The 20,000-nt window shown below is 46.7% G+C and overlaps 1 protein-coding gene across 1 annotated transcript in view; it reads left to right on the top strand.

The window, feature by feature from the left end:
• ptprt (protein tyrosine phosphatase receptor type T) overlaps window positions 1-20,000 on the top strand; it is a 288,666-nt gene that overhangs the window by 148,627 nt on the left and 120,039 nt on the right. The window contains exons 12-14 of the mRNA XM_070844851.1: window positions 10,706-10,907; window positions 14,259-14,361; window positions 17,171-17,447. Of these exons, the coding sequence (XP_070700952.1) occupies window positions 10,706-10,907; window positions 14,259-14,361; window positions 17,171-17,447 (582 nt within the window). The remainder of the gene's footprint in view (window positions 1-10,705; window positions 10,908-14,258; window positions 14,362-17,170; window positions 17,448-20,000) is intronic.

The following is a 20,000-nucleotide window of genomic DNA, read 5'->3' on the forward strand; positions in this document are numbered from 1 at the left end:
TCTTCAGTCTGTTCCTGTCCTCAGTCTGTTCCTGTCCTCAGTCTGTTCCTGTCTTCAGTCTGTTCCTGTCCTCAGTCTGTTCCTGTCTTCAGTCTGTTCCTGTCCTCAGTCTGTTCCTGTCCTCAGTCTGTTCCTGTCTTCAGTCTGTTCCTGTCTTCAGTCTGTTCCTGTCCTCAGTCTGTTCCTGTCTTCAGTCTGTTCCTGTCCTCAGTCTGTTCCTGTCCTCAGCCTGTTCCTGTCTTCAGCCTGTTCCTGTCCTCAGTCTGTTCCTGTCCTCAGTCTGTTCCTGTCCTCAGTCTGTTCCTGTCTTCAGTCTGTTCCTGTCCTCAGTCTGTTCCTGTCCTCAGTCTGTTCCTGTCCTCAGTCTGTTCCTGTCTTCAGTCTGTTCCTGTCCTCAGTCTGTTCCTGTCCTCAGTCTGTTCCTGTCTTCAGTCTGTTCCTGTCCTCAGTCTGTTCCTGTCCTCAGTCTGTTCCTGTCCTCAGTCTGTTCCTGTCCTCAGTCTGTTCCTGTCTTCAGTCTGTTCCTGTCTTCAGTCTGTTCCTGTCCTCAGTCTGTTCCTGTCCTCAGTCTGGACTGGCAGCTGTTTGTAACGACATCGTGATCCAGTTTGTTCTCTTTATTCCCAGAGGACAAAAGATCATATAAAGAAATACATCAGCTCTTTGTTCTACAGTAACAATCACAGCTCAGAGCTGCTGAACATGTAGAGACACAGACTTCTGAGCCCACAGTGAAGGAGGACAGGACCACTGAGACGCCTCTAATCTCTGAAGCACTACAACTTCCTGTCCTGTAGCCAATCACATCACACGCCCCCCCCCCCACGTCTTTACCTGTCAGAGCCTCATTTTCCTCTTCATCACCACAGAGCTGAGTCCAGTCTCCCTCCATGGGGTCTGTTTCTTCCTCTCTCTCCTTAATTCTCTCCTCTTTCTCCTCCGCTCACTTCATTCTTAACGTCTCCAGTATGTTTCCACTGAAGTCACTTTGGGAGGAGGGAAAGTTTTGTCTTAATAAACAGTAAAATCAGTGGAAAGACTCTCCTTTCCACTCAGCACAGCCCAACTCACATGCTGCATAACATTGTTGTGTAACATCAGATAGAAAATAATGATGTCAAAGTTCTTTCAGGAGGAGCACCGAGAGAGTGGAGCTGCATAAAGTCTCAGATCTGACCTCCATCTTTTGATTATTTCTTTTCCATCATACATACCAGCATCCCCCATCCTCCCTTTGTCTTCCCTGTTTAAGACAATATAGAAATAAAGACAGACGTCAATCATCTCTCTTTTTACATCCGAAGGTGCAAAAACCAGACGGAGCAGACGAAGCGATGGACAGGGAGGGAGGATTGGGTCTGTTTTCCTTCACTGTACTGCTGATATCACAACACACAAAGCCCACGTCAGAGTAACTTGTAAATCACTGCCAGTCCGCGCTGAATAGCTTGTCAGCGGTTGACTTTGAATGTCGGAGCGAGAGCAGAAGAAGCACGGTGGCCCACATTAGCATGTAGAGGGAGAGGCTCTCGCTGTCACTCGTCTGGGCTCGGCGGCCCGGCTGTCAGATGAGCGTCACTCGGATGCCGATTCAGACCGTTTCCCGTCAAACTGTCACCACCGGCTGATTTTCTGGAGTGATAGTGAAGCTCCATCTGTGCTCACCTCTTCCAGGGAGACGAGTCTCTGCTCTTTGGTAGTTTTGTGGTGGGGGTGGTATTGATCTGGACGTGAACTTTGGCCGCCGTAGCAGAGCCATGATGGCACACAGGAGCTTTCTAAGGCTCCTGTCATACGCTGAATATTCCCAGGACTCCTTTGTGTGTCTCTGCTGAGTGAATGTCCTGATTCAGACACTGAGGCCTTTGTTAGTGATTAACAGAGAAGCTACATTATTGTTGGTCTGCTGTTCGTCTCTCTTCTTCTCTTTCTCCTTCCCCTTCTCTCTCTTGTGTCTATTTATCTCAGCCAGAACAATACTACGGCCTGAAACCCTATCGGACTATATTTAGTCCTCCGCCCGCCTCGTCCCGTGTTTCTGTCTCTCTTATCTGGAGTCGATGAGAACAATAGAGGCGGCGCGGCCACCGAATATTATCGCACTATTGTTTGTTGCTATTTCTTCCTCCGGTTAGCTTCTCCGGTCGGACACAATAGAAAAGTGGGACGAGATCTCGTTCCCATTTGTGTTCTCATGTATTTATGCACAAGTATTCATGTGTGTTGTCATTTATTGGGGGATTTTTGCATGTACATACTGTACATCTTTGGATTGGTATGGATTTGAGTGTGTGTGCTTGTCTTGGCTTAGCATTGGTGTGTGTGTGTGTGTGTGTGTGTGTGTGTGAGTGTGTGTGTGTGTGTGTGTGTGTGAGTGTGTGTGTGTGTGTGTGTGTGTGTGTGTGTGTGTGAGTGTGTGTGTGTGTGTGTGTGTGTGTGTGTGTGTGTGAGTGTGTGTGTGTGTGTGTGTGTGTGTGCATGTGAGTGTGTGTGTGTGAGTGTGTGTGTGTGTGTGAGTGTGTGTGTGTGTGTGTGTGTGTGTGCGTGTGAGTGTGTGTGTGTGTGTGTGTGTGTGTGTGTGCATGTGAGTGTGTGTGTGTGAGTGTGTGTGTGTGTGTGTGTGTGTGTGTGTGTGTGTGAGTGTGTGTGTGTGTGTGTGTGTGTGTGTGTGTGTGTGTGCGTGTGAGTGTGTGTGTGTGTGTGTGTGTGTGTGTGTGTGTGTGAGTGTGTGTGTGTGTGTGTGTGTGTGTGCATGTGAGTGTGTGTGTGTGAGTGTGTGTGTGTGTGTGTGTGTGTGTGTGTGTGTGTGAGTGTGTGTGTGTGTGCGTGTGAGTGTGTGTGTGTGTGTGTGTGTGTGTGTGTGTGTGTGAGTGTGTGTGTGTGTGTGTGTGTGTGTGCATGTGAGTGTGTGTGTGTGAGTGTGTGTGTGTGTGTGTGTGTGTGTGTGTGTGTGTGAGTGTGTGTGTGTGTGTGTGTGTGTGTGTGTGTGTGTGTGTGTGTGTGTGTGTGCACGCGCTTTCCTTTCTATTTGTAGTGACCCAGAATGTCTTGACATTTTAAAGTCGAAAGCAGGAGAACAGTCTGTCCCAAATGGAAACTTCTAAAAACAGAAACGCTGCAACTTAAAACAATAGGTGCCGACTAAGTTAGGGGGCGAGGCAGGAGGTGCCAGGATACACGGAGAGATGAGGAGAAGAAGACAGAGAAGTTTTATTCAGGCTTTATCTAAGAAGGTCCTATTAAATGTCTTCCTGTCATGAATTCTCTTTTCTACTGAGCTCGAAGGCAGGACAGGAGGTTTCAAGGTGCGTGGAGACAGAAAGGATTAGACACAGTTAGCGAAGGGAGGACAGGGCAGGACAGGAGGTGTCAACATGCCGGGAAAGACCCCATTATTTCCTTTGTGTAGGTGATGTGTGCTGTATATATTCTAAATATGTATGAGCATTAGATGGCAGGAGAGATGGTTTCCTTTCATAGTGCAGACAGAGACAGCATGTGTCCAACTCCTGTTTGACAACTGGCATAATTCAGTCTAATCTGTAGCTTGTCACACAGATGAGGATTGTGACACCAAGGCTTATTTATACACTTCTATTGAACAGGTAGTAAGACACCAACAGGCTGGTTCAGTCTCCTGAGCACAATGAAAGCCTGCTGGCCCCCTTATGAACCAGAACATAGCCTGAAGTCCTGCAGCCTCGCTGGCAGACCATCAGACACTCTCACTTAATTTTAGAGCATCAGCTGAGGGATTGAAGCACATAAATACACAGTGTTCTGTCTTTCATGAACTGCAGGGGTGAAGAGCGGATTTCATTAAATGTTCAAATGTGATGTTCATTGGTGTGACACAAGAGGAAACATGCTGAATGGTACTTCCCTCCATTCCAGCGCATAATTGGGATCCTTTTGGAGGGTGTTTTTATGTACTTTAAGACAAAACACATTTAAATAGGATCGCTTTCATCTCATGAGAATATTCTAACTAGCAGGCCTAGAAAGGAACAAGAACATGTTCATTATCACGATAAGATGCCACGTAATAAATAACATTTCCACTTCAAACAGTGGTCCCTCAGTACAGAACACTGCTCATTAAAACCAGAGGCAGGAACCAAAACCGCAGCGGAGAAGGTAATGTTTCACAGTCCAGCCCCTGGACGACAGGAACTTACCAACTTTTCTCCTGGTTTAATCAGCTTCAGATGAGCGCCTCTGCTAAATGCTTAAAAAGTAGTAAAGGAGCTAGTAAACAATTTGAACTCCACTCAAGAGAACGGCGGCAAAAAACAACAGAGCAGAGAGAAGAAACACCTCAGACAGTCCCCACTTAATTCAACCTGACAGAGAGCAGCAACAGTGAAATAGTGGGGAACGAAGCTGCTGCATATTTTCTAATAAAGCAAACAGGAGAGCAGAGAATAAAAAATGCAAAATGACAAAACTGAATTGAAATAGCATTTCTACCGCGCCGATCCCACGACGGAGCCTCGTAAACATTGTTTATTTCCATAAAACTTGGCTGGAGCTCAGGATGCTGCAGCCCAGCAGGACGGGAACACACACACACACACACACACACACACACACACACACACACACACACACACACACACACACACACACACACACACACACACACACACACACACACACTGCAGCTGTGGACTGCTAGACAACAGGTACAGATTCTAATATTCAGCAGCATCAGTCACACACATGTTAACATGTTCAGTCGTTCTAATGAAGCCTCTGTATTGAATTTACAACTTTCACCTCATCTCTCAGCAGGACACCTGCTTTGAGACAAAGACTAATTAACTAACTAATTAGAAACGTTAAAAGTCATAAACAGTCATTTTACCTCACTGAACACAAGTGTTTGTGTGACTCTGGTGTTTTATTTATCTTGTTCGTTTGGATCCAGACGAACCCTTTAAAGATACTGAAGTTCTCCTGTGATGATTTAAAGACATCCTAAGGAGGAGAAACATTAGCCAGAGTTTCTTCTTTACAACCTTGGAAACCAAAAGTTGTCGTTATTAATAGTATATAACAGTAAATGATTCATTAACGTCTAATAAAGCTGTCAGCTTGTAAACCTCCCTCTTTCCCTCCATCCTTTAGTTTTCTTTCTCTTCCTTCATATCCTCAGTTTACCTCTACCTACCCGCTAATTCAATCACATGCACACACTCACACATGCACCTTCCCTCCGCTGAGTTATCCCCCACAGACGCACACTCTATTACCCAAGATGCACTGCCCTGCTGCACGCCTGCCTTTTCATTGGCCAATAAAACAACCTGAGCTTTATGGCTCTACCGATTCCAAGTACATCAACTATAGAGAGAGGCGGGTGGGAGGGGGTGGGGGGTGGGGGGGAGAAAAAGTACACCTGAGGTTTATGATCCAAACTCCGCCTTCTGGATGGGGGAGACGGGGAATGGGTGAGTAGATCAAGAGAGGAGAAAGAGGAATGGAGAAAAAATTGTGGAAATTCTGAAGAGATAGAGAAGAAAGTACCTCAGTGCAAAGAGTGATAAAACAGAGAGAGTCTATCATGTTCCACAGAAAGAGAGGGGGGAGAGAAGAGTGTGGGTGAGACGAGAGAGAGAGGGAGAGAGGGAGAGAGAGAGAGAGAGGGAGAGCGTAAAGCCCATAAAAATATAGAGAGCCATTCATGACTTATAAAATAACAGCCATCGATGTGCAAACCAAAACTGCAGCGTAGATGAAATAGATGATATTTTATTGTTCCAGCCCCCAAGTCCCAGTCTGTATAAATAGCTATTGATTTAACATGTTTTATTCAGGCAGCCAGGCGACCCTTCAGGCCTGGGAGACGTCAGGCTGCTCCTCCATCCAGGCCTTCATGCTGCATTTTAGACTAAAGGTTCTGTCCCAGGTTCCTCCACATGAGTGCTGTTTAGCTGTCTGTGTCCTACCGGGGGAGTTAAGTGCCAGATAAGTGGAGAGGAAAACTTCTCATCCTTGTTCTACTTTCTCAGAGCACTGGGAGCGAAACACCAGTGAATAATAGTGGAGGAAAACTACCTGTGTTCACACGTGTAGAGAGCACTTAGTCTGACATCTGCACTCTAAGTCCTGCCCTCAGTCATCACGCTCACATGAACTGAAGTCTGCTGCGTTGTCCTGAATGTGATGCGGCTCGTGCCAACGGCAGATCCTGAATCAGGCCTCACTACTCTGGATGTGGCGTTCCAGATGGAGACCTGTGCGATCCGCTCGTGTCACTCAGGACCACTTTAGCGGCCTCCTGTTCACCTTCAGTAGAGCAGTGACAGTAGAGCAGTGACAGTAGAGCAGTGACAGTAGAGCAGGGACAGTAGAGCAGGGACAGTAGAGCAGTGACAGTAGAGCAGGGACAGTAGAGCAGTGACAGTAGAGCAGTGACAGTAGAGCGGGGACAGTAGAGCAGTGACAGTAGAGCAGTGACAGTAGAGCAGTGACAGTAGAGCAGTGACAGTAGAGCGGGGACAGTAGAGCAGTGACAGTAGAGCAGTGACAGTAGAGCGGGGACAGTAGAGCAGTGACAGTAGAGCGGGGACAGTAGAGCAGTGACAGTAGAGCAGTGACAGTAGAGCGGGGACAGTAGAGCAGTGACAGTAGAGCGGGGACAGTAGAGCAGTGACAGTAGAGCGGGGACAGTAGAGCAGTGACAGTAGAGCAGTGACAGTAGAGCAGGGACAGTAGAGCAGGGACAGTAGAGCAGGGACAGTAGAGCAGTGACAGTAGAGCAGGGACAGTAGAGCAGTGACAGTAGAGCGGGGACAGTAGAGCAGTGACAGTAGAGCAGTGACAGTAGAGCGGGGACAGTAGAGCAGTGACAGTAGAGCAGTGACAGTAGAGCGGGGACAGTAGAGCAGTGACAGTAGAGCGGGGACAGTAGAGCGGTGACAGTAGAGCAGTGACAGTAGAGCAGTGACAGTAGAGCAGTGACAGTAGAGCAGTGACAGTAGAGCAGTGACAGTAGAGCAGGGACAGTAGAGCAGTGACAGTAGAGCGGGGACAGTAGAGCGGGGACAGTAGAGCGGGGACAGTAGAGCAGTGACAGTAGAGCAGGGACAGTAGAGCAGTGACAGTAGAGCGGGGACAGTAGAGCAGTGACAGTAGAGCAGTGACAGTAGAGCGGGGACAGTAGAGCAGTGACAGTAGAGCAGGGACAGTAGAGCAGTGACAGTAGAGCAGTGACAGTAGAGCAGGGACAGTAGAGCAGTGACAGTAGAGCAGTGACAGTAGAGCAGGGACAGTAGAGCAGTGACAGTAGAGCGGGGACAGTAGAGCAGTGACAGTAGAGCAGTGACAGTAGAGCAGGGACAGTAGAGCAGTGACAGTAGAGCAGTGACAGTAGAGCAGGGACAGTAGAGCAGTGACAGTAGAGCAGGGACAGTAGAGCAGGGACAGTAGAGCAGTGACAGTAGAGCAGTGACAGTAGAGCAGGGACAGTAGAGCAGGGACAGTAGAGCGGGGACAGTAGAGCAGTGACAGTAGAGCAGTGACAGTAGAGCAGTGACAGTAGAGCAGGGACAGTAGAGCAGTGACAGTAGAGCAGGGACAGTAGAGCAGTGACAGTAGAGCAGTGACAGTAGAGCGGGGACAGTAGAGCAGTGACAGTAGAGCAGTGACAGTAGAGCAGTGACAGTAGAGCAGTGACAGTAGAGCGGGGACAGTAGAGCAGTGACAGTAGAGCGGGGACAGTAGAGCAGTGACAGTAGAGCGGGGACAGTAGAGCGGGGACAGTAGAGCAGTGACAGTAGAGCAGTGACAGTAGAGCAGGGACAGTAGAGCAGGGACAGTAGAGCAGTGACAGTAGAGCGGGGACAGTAGAGCAGGGACAGTAGAGCAGTGACAGTAGAGCGGGGACAGTAGAGCAGTGACAATAGAGCAGGGACAGTAGAGCAGGGACAGTAGAGCAGTGACAGTAGAGCAGTGACAGTAGAGCGGGGACAGTAGAGCAGGGACAGTAGAGCAGTGACAGTAGAGCGGGGACAGTAGAGCAGTGACAATAGAGCAGGGACAGTAGAGCAGGGACAGTAGAGCAGTGACAGTAGAGCAGGGACAGTAGAGCAGTGACAGTAGAGCGGGGACAGTAGGGGTGCTTTTGCAGCGCCCCCTGACGCTTGTCTGAAATGTGACGGACATCATGGGGGTGTTTTCGCAGTAATCACAGTATGAACAGCTGCATTCATTAACCACCTGACAGACAGCCGCTCCACATCCACAGAATAAAGAAAACCCAACATGTCTGCTTTCCCACAGCGGCTCTGTGTGGCAGTGACGGTGTCGACACCATCGTCCCTCTGAGCTCTGCAGCGTCTCACTGCAGCTTCGTGTTCCAGAGTCGTTTAAAACTTGTATTTCCTGTCGCTGTTTCTTTTTCTGTCTCACACAAACTCACACAGTCACACGTTCACACGTTCACACGTCACCACTGCAGCCTGCAGGCCTCGCTGAACTGCGGCGCCCAGCTGTCACTGCTTTTGATTTGAGTCCGCTAATGGAGCAACAAGGCCGGCCCACACACACACACACACACACACTCTCACACACACACACACTCACACACACACACACACACACCCCCTCTAGCCTCCAAGGTTTACACAAACATCTGTCTGCATCACTTGTTATCACTCTTTCTCTTGCTCTCTTGTTCAGTCTTGCTCTCAGCATCAGTTTGGCTTCAGCTCTCTGCTCCTCTGTTTTCTCTCTTTTCTCTTGTAACCTTACAGTTTTTAATAATAATAACTTTAAGCGCCTTTCAAGGACACGTTACTTAGACAAATAATAATAAAATCAAATGATAATAACATTTTTAATAAAATAATAAAAAGGTTTCCACTCTCTTGGATGTATGCAGCGTGTCACTTTATCAGATCGTAAATATGAAGGAAGAATGAAATAAGCAGTCACTTCAATTACTGGCAGCATGCACAGCACCAGTGTGGATCCAGGAGGTGGACCAGGAGGTGGACCAGGAGGAGGAGGAGGCTCCACCTCTTGGGAACTGTAGTTTTTAAGGACTAAATCTCAGAACGGTGACAGACGGTTGGTGTCACTTGGACACTTTGGTTTTTGTGTTTTAAGCTCAGGCTGAGTTCTAGTTTAGTCTTAGTATTCTGCCTGTAAGACTTGTTATGCTGTAGGGGACTGAGCAGAGTAGGGGAACATGGGCTGATGGGAATGAGTCCACAGCTGTTACCTGCTCATTATGTCCATCTTTGCATGCGTTGCTCTAATTTACACTCACACTATGTTTAACCTCTGAAAACCTGACTGACCACTGGGTTGTAGTTGAGACACCAGGGACACCACACAGTAAAAAAGGGTCTGGGGTTTTCTTCAGGTGTGGTTGAAAAGATGTGGAAGTGATCTGCAGAGCTGTGGCATATAGGATGTCCTTGTTCTTCCTGTTAAATATGAATCACAGACGAGGTAGGTCAGGTTGTGTTTTAGCCACATGCTAAACAAAGATGTTAAGAGGTCAAACTTTGATTATGTTACTTCATTTGTCCTTTGATGTGCCAGAAGACAACCAACAGATGTGGATGTGATTTGGTCCCAGTTGTTCTTGAGTTGCTGTGGATGTGAGTGGTTGTCAGATATCTTCTGCCGGAGCTGTGACGCTCCTCCTCATGCTGCTTCCTAGTTAAGTCAGTTAAACAGCGCTGCCCTCACAGCCAGAGGACAGAGGACAGGAAGCACCACCCATCCAGGGGCAGAGGCTCTGCAACACGGGGAAACATTTTGCGTCTGTGGAGGTTTCTGCTCCACCGAGTGCCTTCGGGTTCGCTCATGTTTCCTGGCTTTGTCTCTGTCTGTTTTGTTCTTCTTCTCGTTGTCACCTCGCCTCGACACTTCATACATGTAGTATTTCTCTGTCTCGCTTTGAGGCTGAAACACAAACTGAAATGCACTCAGAGACCCTGACCTTGACACTTGATGAAGTGCTGAAATGTGTTTGGGGATGAATTGCTATTAATGTTTTGTTCCTACCAGTCAATACTCCTTTGTGCTGACTGTCATTCACAGTGACAGCTGTCCTCCAGTCGCTCACCATGTGTGTGTTCATGTGTGCAGTCATTGACAGGCGTGTCGTGTGGAAACTCGCCAGCAGCAACGTTTCGACAGGCATTGACAGTTTTTTTAACAGAACAACTATTGAAGTGCTTCTGCCGGTTTAATGGCCACAAGTCAATTTGCTCAATTTGCTCCGGTCTCAGAGTGGAGACCAGTGGAGACACACAGACCTGGACCATCACGTCACCTCCACCATTGATCTGTGTGACATTTAACAGACAATTAATAACAGATAATCGATCGGTTGGACTCGCTCCGGTGTGGCTGGGGGTCGAACTCTTTGTTTTGGACTTAAAGTCTATATTTTATGTGCCGATGGCTGCGATGAACCCACGGAGAGTTATCACTGCGTGGGTTCACTCTCCAGGCTCTTATCTCAGCTACTATTCTTATTGCTAGTGTTTAGAAGTAGTTAAATAAAAAGAAGAGAAGGACTATTAGACTATTTTCATGATGTTCAGTCTTTGTTTGATCGGTCACTTCTGACCACATGGTTATTTCTGTGTCTTCTGTCAGTGGAAGCAGTTATTGGTTTCTGCTGAGCTTCATCTGAACTACAGTGAGCTAGAAGTGTAAAACTGTCTCCGTGTGCCTGCAGATTACCTACAAGGCCCTGAGCTCACTGGACCCCAGCGCTGATCTGACCACCCAGAGGGGACGGGTGTTCAAGCTGAGGAACGAGACCCACCACCTGTTTGTGGGTCTCTACCCAGGGACCACTTATTTCTTCACCCTCAAAGCCTCCACCAACAAGGGCTTCGGTCCGCCCGTCACCACCCGCATCACCACCAAGATAGCAGGTACCAATCCTCTTGTTTGTCTGAAGTCATTCTGCATATGTTATGAGTTGATGTGAGTTTGTCTTGTGTGATCTGTGTAACCTCTCGAGGACGCTGGATCTTTACTGTAGCAGCAGGTAGAGACAGAGACGCTGCAGCTTGTTTGTTGGCAGGTGGACTCGTCAGTCATCTTCTCCAGGAATGTTCCCGTCTGTCTTCTTGTTTCGTGTCTTTGTCTCTCCGTGTGAGTGACCGTGTTCATATCCGTCTGACTTTTCTCCATCTGTAACCCTCTGTGTGTCAGAGGCACCACAAAGAAGGAAAACAGTCAAGTTTCATGGCCACAGCTGTGAAATGGCCTCATATGTTAATACATTTCTTTACTGTGGAACATGAGGACTTCTCTTTTCTTACTCTCTTTGTTGTTTAACCGACAGAATGACTGATGAAAAATAAAAGCATCTCACTTTTTAGTTCTTTGTGTGCTTCGATTTGCCCTTTATCTCTCTGACTCAGCCTTTCTTTCTCTCCAGCTTTACCTTCCTCTCCCTCTTTCAGTGTCTTAATCACTTTCTCCTCCTTTCTCTCCTCCACCCTCTCCCTCTGTGCTCCTTCTTTTCTCTCCAATCATCCCTTCCATTGCATACCTGATATTATTTCTGCTTCTTCCTCTTTGAGGTAGTTGTGACCTTTCAGCTGTGTTTTTTATCAGTGTGTCTGTGGAGACGCTCACTCTGAGCCAAAAGTATTACTTCTCGCAATCCCAAGTCCAACTTTATATTGAAGGCCGTCGAAGTTGAACCTGCAGTGGATGATGTGCTGAGCTCAGTCTTTAATGAACTGTCTGAAGAGTAACACACTCACAACTGTTTGCTTATTGCATTGGAGCCATGGATGTGTTATCCCTCCTGGATACCAGACCGTAGATGGTGCCTGTTCAGTCCAATAAGACTGTTTCAGCTCACTTCGATATGCAGCCCAGTGAATATGCAGTATGCCTCGATGAGCTACTGTCATTTCTTCAGTTTTCCCTGAAAGGTTAAGCTTTCATACCTGGAGGTGTCCTGGCCACAGTCCCACACGTCTCTTTGCTCTGTGATGAAAAAGGGATTTTTGGTTGTGGCCAGGTCTGATGATACCTCCACGACTGGAGCGTTAGCATTAGCTGCAGGCAGGATGACTGCAGGAGCAACATGATGCTGTTTCTCCACTGTTGTTTTGGCTCTCGGGATCCGAATGTTACTGAGTTGCATGTTCTGGCACATTTAGTAGATTTCATTTGCACCAGCAAAGGCCAGTGACGTCTGGCCGCTAAAGCTTCCTGTGCAGGTGACTGACTTACCTGCCTGAGCAACATGTCTGTGCTCAGTTCATCCCCACATATAACAATCCCTTCCTACACAGAGTGATGTTCATTGTAACATAGTGAGGTTTATTCAAAGTTCTTCCAAAATCTGCTGAAGGATGTTTGAAGAAACCATCAAGATTCCGACATTCAAAGTGAGACTGCAGCTACTTAAGTGCAACTGTATTTGAGTTATTACCACTTTTTCTTTATCAGGAATTCATACAGCTAAGTCATCTACAGAGAGCTTATCATCTCTGTGTCGTAACAAAATCGATCAGCGTCACTTGACTTAATCCACATGTGATATGAAGCAGAGATAACGGCTTAAGTCTTCCCTCGCACCGTTTATGTACCCAGAGAGGCTCTTTCCAACTCTCACAGCTTTTCATATTCGTGCAGTCACACACATTCAGGCCTGGAAACTGTTCAGTGGCAAATCAAGAAGCCACTTCTCTTTTGTTTCAAGAGGCTCTCAGGTTTACAGGGAATGGGCATAAGATCACTTTATTTTAATTATACCAGCATATATTTAGAATGGAAGACCTCACATACCAGTTATTTAATCTAATAATGGTCCCCTAAGTTCCTGTTTGCAAAGTCAACCCAAAATATGAGCAGTACTGAGTCCCTGCAGTGTCAAGGGCTGAGGACGTGTGTGTGTGTGTGTGGTGAGTGTGTCATTAGCATTCTCCTATCTGTCAACACCTACAGTGATTTTAACTTGACCTTTCCTCTGAGTCCCCATTCCTTCATCATCCTCTTAAATCTTAACATGTTGCAAAGAGAGGAGAAGAATCGTGGCGCTTCCACACATAACAGAGATGTCTCCCTCCAAATGTCACGCCATGCCCAATCTTCGTTACCTTGTTCAGGGACCAAAGGATAAAGAGATTTAAATTAAGAGGTGCAGACAGATGAAGATGGATGGACACACTGTAGGAGGAGGGACTGGGCTTGTCTGTTAATAACCTAAATGCCACATCGTTCAGGGAAAAGGTGCTGATGTTTTATCAGATAGGCACTGATGCTGCTCCTCTCAGATGAGGGCATGACAGATGTGAAATTAAAAGCTTCAATCTAATGAAATGAAACGTGAAGCCTTTTGAATGAAGTATACATCCATCTTTTTTTGCTCTCAACGTAAAACTGCCGTCAAGATCTGATGTCTGATGTCAGAACAAAATAACCAAGTGATCAGAGAAGAACAGATTCTATTTATTGGATTTGTTCTTAAAACTTTACATAATATATTTAGTTATTACAGTACTAAAGGGTCACTCCAGTATTTCTACCCCCTTAATCTGTCCACATCCTGGTGTCTGAGTGACTGGTAGGTAGTAAAAGTGTTGGAACTGGTCCAGTAGATCACCTCAGCCAGAACTGGTCCAGTAGATCACCTCAGCCAGCAGCCACCAAACGGGCTGCAATGGCTGCAACGTGATCCTTTGGGACAACTGCACCTGATCACAGTAGGTCCACTAAAAGAGCTTGTTTGATCCACTGACAGGCTCAGAGTGTTATTCTAAGTGTGTGACAGCATCATGGAAAGGATCCCTACAGAGAGAGACCTGGAAGATCCTTTTGGTTTAACCACAAACAGCCTCAGAACACGACGCTGCTCTGCTCAGGTGTAAAAGCACCAAAGTTATCCTTCATCTCCAGTCTGACATGTTGGAGGGAGCAGGTTCTTCTTCTTTTTCATGAGAATTTGAATCAGTTTTGAAACTCACTCTCCTTCCCATTGTTTTATTGCCCTTTGACATACTGCTCATACAGTATTGATGATGAATGTGCTTAAATTATTTCACACGGTCTGGAGAGGGACTTGTAGAGTTGAGGAAAATGAAGAGGGAAGAGGCAAAGTGTGTCAGTGATGTCAGAAACAATCAGGACTTGTGCATGAACTACTATTAATCATTATTCAGAATGTCTGTTCAAACATTTAAAGTGTAGTTAGTTTTGTGCCATCATTCAGGTTCCCTGGGTTCAGCACCTTCACTGTATTTTTCCTCTTTTTCCTCCAGCCCCCATGATGCCAGAGTACGAGTCTGAGGCTCCGCTGAACGAGACAGAGACCACCATCACCATCCTGCTGAAGCCCGCCCAGTCTCGTGGGGCACCGATCAGGTAATTCTTCAGCTGCGTTTGGTTTCTTTATTTTATTACTGTCCCCTTTCCAGTTGTCTCTTCTTTCATCTCTTCTCCAACACTTTTTTAATCCACCTTCCTCTCTCTCGTCTTCCTCAAGGGTCTCTTTTAAAGCCATTAAAGTCACTCACACATATAAATCCAATTTCTATGCAATGGAACTCAGAGAATGGGACCTTTTTGTATAGACTTGGCAGTGAAACGCCTCACCATTAGTCTCTTGCGTCTTGTAGCCTGATGGAGACACTCCAGGCGGCCATGACAGGTCCAAATGACTGATGGTAATTTTGCAATCACTGTCTGCTCACTTGAGACTTAACTGCTTCATCTGAAGCTTCCAGCTCTCAGCCTGGTGACATTTTTATGGACATGGATTAGATTTTTTTTTCCCACAGTGGACAAACAACCGTGTCATCCTGGTCTTATAAACACATACAGTGTGAATGAGAATCAACATGCAAGGAATTAGTCAAGTGCAAGCATATATTTACTAATGAATGAAGAAAGATATTGATGATGGACAGTGGCGACCACGAAGGCTCAATAACAGACCTGATACATGCAAGGGACTCTTGGTCCCATTCATTTTTACACTCAGACCCTTTTGTTGAAGTAGACGTAGTGAAGAGCAGCCGGTCGTCAACATTCACGAGTATTTCTGTCTTTACAGTCAGTAGAACTAATGGAAAGGGTTAGAAACAATGCCAACATACAACACACACGCCTCCAGTCCTCTCTGCACTCCCTGCTTTGGTTTTAAAATGGACACACAGCTAATTCATTCCCTTCCCTTTTCTCATTATTTCAGCTAGCGTGTTTTTTAATTAAAAGTTCACTTTGAACATGTGATCTCATCCGTTTAATTGGTGTAGGGGAGAACATTATTCTGCAGCTGCCTTAAGGGAAATACAGCTTCAACAAGGGTGCATGGAGAACATATATCACTTCAGTCTGGACTTGGGGAAATGGATTTGTGAAATGTGAGCGTGGGTCAGTGGTTTAGTGTTAATTTCCGTAAATCCCGTACCATATCTAGCAATTTATCACCCACACATGGCAAATATATCTCATTCTGAATTAGACTGCACTCCGATCACGACCATCTTTATGTGTTTATCGACTTGAGATAAGCCGCTTTGCGTGTTTGCTTGCGATGTGTGTTTTGTGCAAGTGTTACATGTTTTAAGTGCCAGCAGATGTACGTGGGGGGCCGGGAAAAGGCATCTGTTGGCTAATGTGCACGCTAATGTTTTGTGGTGGTTGATTTTTTTATTTATTCGGAGGAGATGAGAGCGTCTCCACTTCAGGAGCTTAGATGAGGAATGTTTACTGAGCTGTCTGAGCTGAGAGGAGCAGCTGCTGCTGAACACATCAGCACGTTCACGTCCGCTCAGATAAAGGCAACTGGAAGAGCTAAACACACACACACACACTCATAAAGTCACATATGTTTGCAGACAGGTATTCTACAGGTATTCAAACAGCACTTTAAGGAAATAAGAATCAAAACAAATGCCGTGCTCTACAGTCTGCACTGTGGAGAGAAGCTCAGCCTTTCCAGACACTTTTCATCTTCAGCCGACATGTTTGTTCTCACTCCGACACATCAAGTATGACCCTTTGGTCAGTGGCCGGTTCGGACTTCCTCCTTGCCCCCCCCTCCTCCTCCCTACATGTACTTTTTCTACTCCATAAAAGACACCAGAGGTAACCTGGTGTGGGGTGTGGGGCCGCTCACCAGGCTGCTGCAACCACATAGAAGTCTATAAGACCACCTGTAAATCCACACACACACACACACACACACACACACAGTTCCCTGCTCGCCTCTTGCACTGGGCCTCCGCTCCATCCCTTGTGCAGCCTCTGACAGCCATTAGTTTGAAATGGATATTTCAGGAGAAAGGCAGAGAGAAAGAGAGAGAGAAAGAGACTCATCTTTGGTCATCAGCAATTATCTTTTATGAAAGCTGCCAAACGGGAGCTGGGGATAATTGGCCACGGCCCCCTTCACAGAAACATACATTTCCCTAATTGCGTATAATTGTGAAGTGAGTTCTTGGCATGGAGGATGGAGGTAATTGCGGAGGGCCGCTGCGTTTGTCCTGACCGCTAAAGGAGCCCTCAGCCATTCATGAAGGCTCTCAGAGAGGACTGGAAGCACACACACACACACACACACACACACACACACACACACAAAGTAGTATTAAGTATATGAAAACACCTCTACACACCTGTTAAAGCACACACACACACACACACACACACACACACACACAGGACAGAGAGAGACACATCTGAGGTTATTAATGTGAATAAGAATACACATGTCTGCAAAGGAGGATGTAACACACACTCTCACACACACACACACACACACACACACACACACACACACACCTTACTTTTAATTCATACTTTGCTGCTGAATCAGCAGAAGAAATGATCTGCCAGCTCCTTTCTTAGTTTGCTGAAGTTTGCTTCCAGAGTAAAAAGAAGTGACCCTTGGAATAAATTCTGTTCCTTCTTAAAGGATGGCAGACTTTTCCCTGAGAATCCTTTACAGACCTCAGATCTCTTCTGCTGAAGCTTTAATTGCTAAAATGGATATAAAGCACTCTGAAAATGATCGTTTCTAATGGCAGCAGTGCTCCACGGTGATACCGAGGAGAAGTGTAATGGTCAAAGCTGGATTACAGAGTGTTTAATGTGAGCCTTCATGTAACCCTGTAGATCTGACTGCTAATGAATGGCAGGTAGAAACATAACTTCATTTGTGTTTCAGCTCCTACCAGCTTGTTGTGAAGGAGGAGCGCAAGTCCAAGACCCGCCGAGCTGCCACCGAATCCCCGGAGTGCTTCTCCGCCCCCGTCAGCTTCCGCAACGCCTCCATCCTGGACTCGCCCTACTACATCGCTGCCGAGCTGCCCCCGTCCAGCCTCACTGTCGTACAGCCGTTCACAGTGGGAGACAACAAGAGCTACGGTGGTTTCTGGAATCCTCCGCTGTCTCCGGCCAAGAGCTACAGCATCTACTACCAGGCCATTAGCAGAGCCAACGGGGTGAGTCTGTGACAGAGGGAAGACTTAACGTCAAAACACAGTTTAAGTTTGTCAAACAAGTGGAAACAAATAGACGCTTTCAGTATTTCCATCTTCACCTCAAGTTGGTGTAGAATTAGCTCTTAACTATTCCAACTTTTTAAACAGTTCAGCATCAGAGACGATGCTGTGGCAGATTTAGCAGGATTGTCTCCTTCTCTTCTTAACAAACACAAACTTATACCATCAGACTAATAGGAAAGGTACTTTATAATCTCCTCCTCCTCCTCAAACCTCCTTTCTGGGAATGAAAACTGGACACTAAAGGTTTGGTCACATCATCTGATAACAGAATGAGTCCCTGAGAAATTTGTGCCATTTTAAAACCTTTTTATAACAAATGACGGCGTCACGCAGCCGCTGGAGGCCTGTCTGTCACAGCAGGGCTCTCAGTGTCTGTGACGAAGTGAAAGTTCAAGAGGAGAACTGTTTTCTCATCAGTATGAAGTAAACTTTTGCTCGGTGTAATGGCTGTAGAACGATACCACACAGCAGCCTCGCACTCACTCTGTCGATGTCCTGGGAAAGGAAGGCGTCAACCAAACCAGGAAGAGGCGCTTTTGTTTCCCCCAGTATGTGGAACACTGCACAGGCACATCTGAGGACACGTTTCAGCTGCATTAGGTTTACTAGCTGAATACAAAAAGGGATCTTTTCCCTTATTAGCTCCCAGCCCGACAACCACAGAACACACCTGGATCCATCTGCTAGATCTTATTAAGCTCAACAGGTAGAAAATATTTGAGTGCCTTTCTTTGTTGCATGCTTCCAGCCAAGCTCCTGATGTTGTCCTGCTGTAGTTTTTACTCTGTGATCATCAGTTTCACATTCAGTAGAACATGATGACAGTCTGACTTCACCTCTTCGGTGACCACGCTTCTTCTCTCTTATTTCCGACACGGCGTCGGTGTTTCTGAGCAGACATTTGAAACCACTGCAGTTGTGAGCAAACAGTCAAGCTGCCTGGGAAGTTGTGTGTTTTCTCCTTAAAGCTGCAGACGGACTGCAGGGAAAGGCTTGAAAGGCTTGAAAGGCTTTTCGGGGTCCTGGTCCAGTAAAGTAAATGTTATGTCACTTCTTATCTTCACCCCCAGAATCCACCTGTCTGCAATCACAGCATCTGCAAACACAGCAGCACCTCCCCCACCTCTCTCCTCCTCCCCGCCTCTCTCCTCCTCCCCCACCTCTCTCCTCCTCCCCCACCCCTCTCCTGCTCCCCCACCCCTCTCCTCCTCCCCGCCTCTCTCCTCCTCCCCCACCTCTCTCCTCCTCCCCCACCTCTCTCCTCCTCCCCGCCTCTCTCCTCCTCCCCCACCCCTCTCCTCCTCCCCCACCCCTCTCCTCCTCCCCCACCTCTCTCCTCCTCCTCCTCATAACTCATTCACAACTTGAACTTTCCTTTTGAATTTCCATAACAGTCTGTACTCCTGTGAGGATTGTTTTAATTTTCCACTGCCGTAACCACGGTAACTCGGTTTGGCGAGCGGGGCCGGGCGAGTTGGCTGATGCCGTGATGTAATATCCTCCTCCAGAAGGCAGATTTCCCACAATGCACTCAAACAGAGAGAGGCTGTGTGCGAGTGGGCGTGAGTGAGGGGGATTTTTGCATGACTGAACAAGGTTGCATGTGAGCTGAAGAGCATGCGTTTGACTGTGTGTGTGTGTGTGTGTGTGTGTGTGTGTGTGTGTGTGTGTGTGTGTGTTTTGTATACATGCAGAATCTAAATCTGGTCACATAAGAATTCCTCATTTGATTGGATCTCAGTCAATCCAATCAGTGTGGGGTTTGTTTGGGTCATGGATTGGAGCATCGGGGGGGATGCTGCTGGGGGTTAGCGGCAAAAAGTAAATAGAAAAGCAAGTAGGCCTGCACAGCCACCCTGACCCGGATGATTCAATAAGGAAGCCAGGCATGAAGAAGAGACGCACATTAATCAAAGTCATGAATTTCTGCCAATAACTATCATTTGTGTCTGTGTCGTGGTCCAGCCCAAAGAAAAACTGTTTCATGGACTAATGACTGTTGTTGAAGATGCTTCATCAGCTTTGTTTTCTACTGTGAGACTTTAGGATATCTATTATTTATGAACTATTCTTAATGTAATATTAGATCAGGAGATATAAAGAAGCATGATACAGGATGGATGGTGGGGTTAGGGTCTGAAGATGATGCTCCTGAACAACAGTTTCAGTGTCTTTGCTCAGGCCCCCTCCCTGTAGCTTCATCACTGGATCTTAAAGTGACAAACCTGTGGTGATGAGCTGTAACTTTAGAGATCCAGACACTGTTGGACAGGCTCTCTGCTCTTGGTTTTGCAGTTTCGTCTGTAGTTGTGGATCTTTTCCTTGTTTGTTGGCCACTTTTGATTTTCCCGATAAAGTTAACTTGACACTCAGTTCATAATAGCTAGAAACACTGCCAAAGAAAAGGGCTTTAATCTGTGGGTCAGTCATTCAGAGACCAAACGGTCCTCCAGATTCTAACTTTAGACGTGCAGGATGTTGTTTCTGGGC

This window comes from Pempheris klunzingeri, chromosome 2 (assembly GCF_042242105.1).
Source record: "Pempheris klunzingeri isolate RE-2024b chromosome 2, fPemKlu1.hap1, whole genome shotgun sequence".
NCBI classification, from domain to species: Eukaryota; Metazoa; Chordata; class Actinopteri; order Acropomatiformes; family Pempheridae; genus Pempheris; species Pempheris klunzingeri.